Source organism: Neltuma alba, unplaced genomic scaffold (genome assembly GCF_004799145.2).
Source record: "Neltuma alba isolate B1F8T4 unplaced genomic scaffold, ASM479914v2 tig00003187_pilon, whole genome shotgun sequence".
NCBI lineage: Eukaryota > Viridiplantae > Streptophyta > Magnoliopsida > Fabales > Fabaceae > Neltuma > Neltuma alba.
Window position 1 is genome coordinate 373,240 of NW_021633178.1, and position 8,613 is coordinate 381,852.

The 8,613-nt window shown below is 38.9% G+C and overlaps 1 protein-coding gene across 1 annotated transcript; it reads right to left on the reverse strand.

Moving 5' to 3' along the window:
• Positions 1-3,814: 3,814 nt before the first annotated feature.
• On the reverse strand, positions 3,815-7,442 carry LOC114740782 (protein SMAX1-LIKE 3-like). The gene is made up of 3 exons (XM_028929001.1): positions 6,132-7,442; positions 5,255-5,486; positions 3,815-5,140 (listed from the first exon to the last, which is right to left on the reverse strand). The coding sequence occupies exons 1-3, from the start codon at positions 7,274-7,276 to the stop codon at positions 4,031-4,033; spliced, it is 2,487 nt and encodes an 828-aa protein (XP_028784834.1). The 5' UTR covers positions 7,277-7,442; the 3' UTR covers positions 3,815-4,030.
• Positions 7,443-8,613: the final 1,171 nt, after the last annotated feature.

Here is an 8,613-nt window from a genome sequence, read left to right on the forward strand (position 1 = left end):
TATTAAATGTATTATCTAACCTGCAGGCGTTTGGTATTTACAAAGGGAATATATAATTTGGCTTGTGAGCTTTTGAAATTCCATGCACGACGAGGCCTTTCTCATCTATTAATGACCACTAGAATTATTCCAATAATTGCTCTTGAAAATATTCTTTCGAGCATTGGAAGTGGAATAAATAAAAGGAATAGTGAAAATTAAAGCCATTGTACAATAGCTGAAAAAAAGAATAGTGGAAAAGCCACTTAACAGACAATTAGTGATCCCAAATGCGCTTCATGTTTCGTTCTCAGTGGTAAGACAGAAGCGAAGCAGGCATATTTTCCCGACCACATGTTGTAGATCACTTTCAATAGTTCTGCTGCCATGGCACCTTAATTTCTTCGCATTTTGTGCTATTCTTCAAAGAAAAAAGATCTGAAAGAAATCAAGATTTAAAATAACAGCCACAATCGCGTGTTGCAATTAATAGGCTAAAAGGGGAAACCACTTTCCACAATAAATTAAGTTTGATCTACTTTATTCTCTTATAATTTTAAGTGTACCTCAATCAGGTGCCAACTTTATCTCCCTGCTTTTAAGGGTAGTTAGATTCCAATTCCATATGTCCTTTCGCTCAACATATGAGAAGGAATCTTATTAGATTAGGGTAAGCAGTACACACACACACATGAACACTATACAGATAGCATTGATATGAAGTGCGTCAATTATTGTTTTTCCTTTCACCATAAGTCTACTTGGACGAAGAATGAGATACGAAAATACCCTTTTGTCAAAAAAGAATTCATTAATCCTTGTCTGTTGCCGTCGGAGCAAGCAAGTGCTGGGAAGAAAGCTGAACAAATTAAAGAAGAAATAAGAAAATGAAGCGATAGACAAATTAAAGAGAAAGGCAGTCTAAGATGGAGGCTTCACAAATAGTGAAAATAAAGAAAGAGGATAAAAAGAGAGGAGTGAAAGGTAGAAGAGCATATAATACGGTTAAGCGAGATTTAGCAAAAGGCAAAGAGATAAAGCATTCACTGAAACCCCACTTTAATTTTGTCCACCACGAATCACACTAATTCTCGAAGACCCCTCCATCTTTTTAAAAGCCGCATATAAGCGACAAATTCTCTACTTACGCTTGAGGGCTTTAATTATTGTTGGCCAAGCTTATGATCTTTTAGTGATTCTAAAGCAGCAACGTCTTTGAGGTTTAAAGAAGAGATGCTTATCTATCTTTTTCTCCATACTTTTCCATTATACTAATTATTTTGAACACTCACACCGCAACCTTTTATTGCTTTCCGAGGATGAGAGAATGTTGGGTTTCGAAATTCCAAGAAAGAAAGTTATTCTTTTGCAAAATGCATCATAGCATGAAAAGTTGTGCTCTCTCGGCGAAGATTTTACCTTTTTTCTTCCGAAGTAGAAAAGTTGCCTCCTCTTTGCATAAACCTTACGTTATGAATCGCACAATAACTATGATATTTTGCCCAGTTCAACAATGTAATTAAGTGCAGGATGATTAAGATGAACTATACAATCTTTCCGAAGCACATTGTTCAGGGCACGTACGGTCAGTTTAGACTGATATAAGAAATTAATTAAATACTGATTTCAGACTCGCTATCGGGCAACTCGATATCAACTGTCTTAAAAAAATTATAAACTAAATATTATTATTTATATATATTCAAATATTATTATTACTGTATTGAAATATATATATTTTGAAGAAACAAAAATCTAGAGTTAAAAAAAAAACTAATTAGATACTGAAACTTTATGGACATGTGTCATGGTTAATGTTTAAATTACTGAAGTCTTGAGTCTTGACTACGGACGGGCCTATATCTGGTAGATCTACATAATGGATGATGTTCATTATCTCCTGTCGTCATTCTTGATGCAACATATAACATATAAATTGTTTGCCAGCACCAGAAAAAAAATATTAGAATTAATGGATATAGAGACGAATTTATGCTAATGGTATAAGAAGTAAGCTGCATGTTGAGTAGTGGTGTTGATCAGAAAGTTGGAAAATACTATGTATCTGATCTGATGCGCTCCTGTAAATAAATAAAAAAAGAAAGTAAAGTTTAATTAGCGTACCTGTGTAGGATATTTAGAGTACAAATTTTGGAATAAAGTGGAAAGTGCATTATATTCGTCATCATCATTAGCCCCTTGCCATAGATCTACCGTTCAACCTTAATATACTATAAACCCAACAGACACAAGGCTGCTGGTGATGCATTTCTGATATTACACTTTACGACATTAGACTGGCGCACGCATGTTTTAGAATTGTTAGACTGGACATGTGTCTCCCCGACTCCCTATAATCCTATCCACATGTCACCATATGCACGTTTAAAACCATTAGTGATATGAACAAAATGGGGAACTATATATTAAACCTAGCATTTAATGGTATTAGGAATCATACGTATCCCTGTGTTCTCTCTGATGCGCTCATGAAACTTTGATGATTTTAATTCAGTTCATGCAATTAAGTAGCGATATGATGTGGTTCATCTATAATTCTGCTTTCAATAGGAAACATGTCTTTTCATAAGAATTCTAAAACATGACAGCTTTTGTGAGGCAAGAAATGACTCCCCCCTTATCCCAATTTGAAATCGAGCTTGCTAGTGTTAGTGTGCTATTCTTTCTCTCGAATATGCCAACTGTTTGATTCACGCCAGGAAACAACAATTGGTAGGCCCTAATAAGCGCACATAGAAAATAAATTAATCCAAGAGAGTTGTAACGCAATCAACAGTCATCAAGTGGCCGTTTCAAAATTTCTTTTCAATTTACGGGTAAAAACGCAGATGATTAACGAAACACGATATATTCTTGGTTATCTATGTGCAAGATCTTCTCGAAGGATATTATAAGATATCGTTGGAAATTAGGATTGAACCAAAAGCGTCGAGAATAATCAAAGAAATGAAGTTTCTTGTATGTTTTAAGGAAATCACCTCGTTAAAGCATCTGTATAGTAATATATCGAAAATCTTTCCGCGGAAAGATGATGATTCCACTCAATTCAAACCACAAAAAAAAAAAAAAAAGGAAAGAAAAGCTTATTTTATGCTTATTATGGAACTGTTGTATCCAGATAGCGCACGTCGGTTTCATGCACATGTGGTTGAGATGACCCAAGTTATGAACGAGCCAGCCGAAAGAAAAAGATGACTATACTTTTTATTCTTGGGCGACATATATCAGTTATGGAAGTTAAACTGAGATGAAGGAGAAGCTGAATGACGTTCCACACATGCAGTTCAAGACGCAAAATAAGTTTATGAGCACAATTAGCAAGGAGACTTGTTCATCACGGTCATCGAGTTCGCAAAAAGTGACGTCGTTACCATTTGGAACAAGTAAAATTAAATGTATTAAGAATAGTTGATTGCTTTTTAATTATATGTTATCTCTGATCCTCAATATAAAATTTTGTTAGACTTTTATTTTGGTCCTAAATATAAAACCCCAATCCACTTTGTCTCTAATATTTATCCAGGATAACAAGCAAAATTTCAAAATAGTCTTCCTAATAATGATAGTTCTATCTAATAAACTTGATTAGCAAGGATATTTTAGAAAAGATAACACATATTCATCACAAATAACTAATTTAACTCATTTTTTTAATCTACTCAAATTAGTTAACTAACTCTTAATACTCTATATATCTATACCCTAATAGAAGGAGCGGCATAGCGGGCCAGAATGCCACCAATCAAATTGTTTCGTGGAGCACATCCTTAATAATTAATTTGGTTGAAGACTAGTATACAAAGAAAAAAAGAGCGAAAGAAAGAAATTAATCCCCAAAATTAAAGTTCTATACGCATCACATGTGACGGTTGGTAATAATATACATATATAGAGTTAGTTAAGGGGCGTGCAAATTTTTCACCTCCAGCCCTTAATGCCTGAGCATCCAAAGACATGCATGTCACAGGATGCAACCAAGAACAAAACCAAAAAAAGAAAAAAAGAAAAAAATCAGATAATTTTTAGCCCCTCATAATTCCTGAGTTTTGAAGACAATCCGTCTATCTACGGATTCAAGAAGCCCAGTGCAATCCACTTGCCGATCCTCATCACAGTCATCGTCAATAGAAATATTCAAATCCAAGGACACACAAGGGCCCGTCTCCCCCGTAGCAGCAATATTTTCATCCTTCTCCTCAGATGCTTCAGATAACAACTTTTGCCTAACCGGCGGAGAGGACGCTCTTGACCTCGAGCTGAAACTTTCACAGCTGAAAATGATTATTGCATCACAAAGACTAACCTGTTTGCCATTTGAGTCCATTATTCTTCCTCTTTCAATGGCCCTTTTCAAACCCAATTGAGAACAATAATCCGCTTGGTCTATGTCCTCCAGCAGAAACACCCTGTGAGGATTGCTCGAAACTGCATCCCCGAATCTCTCGACGTAATAACTTTGTTCGTCTCTTGATCGTTTGTTTCGGCAAAATTCCTCTGTTGAATCCGCCCCTGTTGATGAAAAACTACTCAAAGCTATTGAAACGACGTTATTGCTCTGGGACCCAAATACTTGCATAGCCAGTTCTCTGGCTATCTTCTCTTTAGCTTCCACATCAAATCCTTGGAAGAACAACCACGTCTCTTCCTTCGCCTCGCTGTTTCTGATCTTCCCCTTTCTTCTTAATATGCCAGACCGACACTGCAAAACGGTACTTACGATGTCTGGTACTATATCTTTCTGCCTCGGGACTTTTTTCTCCAAGGCGCTGCATAGGGTTTGCAAATTCTCTGAATTGATCTCTCTGAACTTGCTCACGTATTCCGTTTCCATGGGATCGCTGGATGAAGTGGAGTTAGGGTTTGAACAGGGATTGTATGGTGGGAATGACTGTTTGGCGCTGTTATGCTCTGGGATGTACATTCTCAGAGTTGTTTCGTTTGGCTTATTAATACTGTTGCCACTTTCAGAGATCCAGAAAAGCTGGTCTCTTGGCGGGTTATATGAGAAGCCCGAAGGAGATGAAGAAGGTGATGCAGAGGAAAATGTGAAGGTTTGTTCACGATGATAGGGTTGTTTTTGAACTGGACCATTGCACATGGAATTCCACTTTTTACAGACGTCTCCCACTGGAACGCAGCTCTGTCACAAGAAGAAAAATTAATTAATTTTCCATATCCGATATTTTGCACGTATGCACGAATATATATAATTCAATATAATGCTCTATATATAAGCTGTAATCTAATTAAAAACCTGATCATTGGAGGATGCTCTACTCTCATGTTTGTATTGTTGGAGCCATGCAGGGAGAGTTGCTGATGAGTCGCTGTTACAAACGCTACTCTGCAAGCTTCGAACTTGTAGTTCAAACATCGGTGAAGACTCGGCCAAGCAAGCCGCTTGCTTCTCTTCCACTGGTTCCGGTAACAGCCAGCCTATTCGGTTTCCCTCAGCTTTCTTGTTAGAGGACCGATTTTGCAGGTCACTGGATGAAAAAGGTGTAGTGAAATTAAATTTTCAGATGATATTAGGACGCACACCTATATAAATATAATATTCATATGAGGGACAATTTATTTCATAATTAACTATAGTTGGCCTTCTAACAAAGTCATTCAAGAGAATAGTACACTTTAATGGATCGGAAAAGGCAAAAACAAAAATAAAAACTAATTAAAATTGAGATATTCTATAGTGCTAGTGGGGGAAAAGGAGGGAAACCTCTTTTCTCGTTACTTCTAATCAATCAATGAAGAAAATAAGACTATAATGACTGACATCTCTTTTCACAACACGCTTTTTAATGAAAGCTCTTTTGCTATTGTTTTCTTCCCCCTTCACTCACACAGAAACTAGTTGAGAAACAAAGAAAATTAGACGAAAGAAAAAACATTTTTCCCGTTCCGGTTAGCACCCGGATATCTCATGTAAACAAACTTTTTTTTTTTTAACCTTGTAAAGTAAAAGACAACCCCACCTTTCTCATTTTTCTTTTGCTACACTTACTGCCCGTTTCTTGGCTATATCAATTATTTGATGAGAAGAAGGAAACGTTTCGGAGGGGAGGAAGATAAAAGTAAGAGAACTAATTAAAGCGGTAAATTACATCCGACTTTACCAACTAGGGTACCTGTCAGTGTCAGTGATGAGACTCAAGTGCAGGCTTCCTGCAGGAATAGTAAGAGGATGAAGTCCCCAGAGAGCCTCCAGCGATGGATGCCCATTTTTACATCTCATATAAGTCTGAAAAGTAGCTATTCCCATCACCCTCAGCCTTGCTATGTTATTCTCTCCAATCCCTCCCACCAGCTTTCCCACTTCCATTTTCATGTGCTCCACTGGGCAATAGTACCCCCTTCCTTGCTGGCTCCATCGACTTTCGTACTCAAGTAACCACTTAAGATCTCCCATATACAAAATAAGCCCTTTGCCAAGACGATTATTCTTAATAATGCTCTTAAGCTCGTCAATCTTGTTCTCAACCTCTGCTTTGGACAAATGACCAAAAGCAGAACGAGTAAGAGAAACAAACTTGACCCCTCTCATACTCTCATCAACATCACCCTTTTCAACCTTATCCATCACTCCTCGTACTACACCTTCAAGACTAACCTCACACTCTCCCACGACAACCGTACTTCTCCGTCTCTGATTCATCAAACTATCTATCACACTCGACACATCCTCGGACCTAACCGGATCCCCGGATACCGATGTTCTGGCGGCACTGTTATGTTCCTTCTGAGAACATATTTCCCCAGAAACCGTTTTCTCGATATTACTTTTGACTTGAGTACTGGAGAACCCAGCTTCCCTCATGACTCGACTGACACTGGGATCATCCAGAATGGAAATGATGAGTTGCTCCAGCTCTATCTTGACGGCTAACAGCGGCTGCTGCTGATTCTCGATGGACCCACGGCGCTGCTGGGCCTGGGTTCGCTTGAAGGCTGCGACCAAGGCGTTGGAGATGGAAGGGCAATGAGAGTAGTGAGCGGTGGGACCTAACATGGCGCTCGCGGTATTGGAAGCGGGAAGGCGGTTGAGGGCGACATTGAAGCAAAGCTCCAAGGCCTTGCACTGAAGAGGATGGGAATGGGACTGAAGGCAGGCCGTTCGGAGTAGGCCGTTAGTGGAGGCGAGCATGGTGTTGGCGACGTGAAGGGGAGTGACTTGGGCGTGGCCGCGGCGCTTGGCCAGCGTCACGGCTTGCTTGACTACGGCTGCAGCTTCGGCGGTGAGACCCTGTTGGAAGGCGCAGCTACCTGTTCTCATCTTCAGATAGTATGTGCGAACTGATCAGAAGTTAGGTTGTGGATGAAGATGCATTAGTTGAGTGGGAGGTGGATGAAAAGAAAATAGTAAGAAGTGATGGAAGAAGAAGGTGGTGGATTTGAGTGTAAAAGAGAGAGGGGGAAGGAAGTGGGAAATTTATGGGAAGGGGTGGGATGTGCTTTTCTTGAAGGGGAGGTTAAATTTTGGGGTCCAAAGAGGATTTTGTTGTGGAAAGTGGATTGCATGTGCTGACAAGCAGGACTGAATGCACCAGTATCAAAGGCTACTCAGCTTTCCTCTCTCTCTCTCTCTCTCTCTCTCACTCGTACGCCCGTTCCACTTTATCTCGTTAAAAAGAAAGCTACCGTATTTGCCATTGCGGGCCACTCAAAAATTTTACTGTTACAATCAATATCTTCTCATATATATCATGCTGGTCATAGCCTAATTATCAATTACCCTAAACACGATCCATATTATAACCATCTGATTTTTATCAGTGTAAGGTAGTTAAACTAGTAAATGAAGGATAAAAGAGACAAGTCGATCGGGGGCGTACAGTTCTTTTTGGGCATGAAGAACTACTATATATATACGGTTGAGTTAGATCAACATCTGTGGAGGTTGCAACTGGCAACTGGGATCATAATTTGCAGTAAAATTGCTGTCATACTCGAATCGTATGGCAACTGGCTTGCACTAATATGTGTCGCCTTACAACACGGTAAGACAATTAAACTCCAAAAGTGGATTGCAAATTGGCAATTGGTAACAAAACTGAAATAAATGGGTGGCCATCCTTATTTATGCACAAAATATACTCTCTAGAGAGAGAGAGAGTATATGAGTATTTGATATGGGGGTTGGGGGAGGAGGAATCGGGAACTGTGTACGATTATCTTGCGGACCCAAAGACAAGGGAATAAAGCGTTCCCAATTGCCTTCCCTATTTTTTATGGAATTCCAACACACACAACTAACTTAAGTAAACACCTTCCACTTTCAACTTTGAATGCATCACTCTGCATGGGGATTATACCCAACATTCTCTTCCTCGTATCCCACATTCTCTTTCTCTCTTTTCTTTATTATTCCCTAAAGTTCCCATTTTTATTCTTACCCTAATTATTCAATCGCCCACATTTAAAAAAAGTTAATTCACAAAAAGCCATCAACTCGAAACTCTCTAACCGTCAAAATACCATAATGACACTAATTCCCATGGGCTCTCTTTCTTCTTCTATTTTTTTTTTCCCCAAAATCTGATCTGATTCACATGGGCTACCTGGAACCAGTTGATCTGCGTCGCAAATACCTCCTTAGCCCTGTCAGCTCTA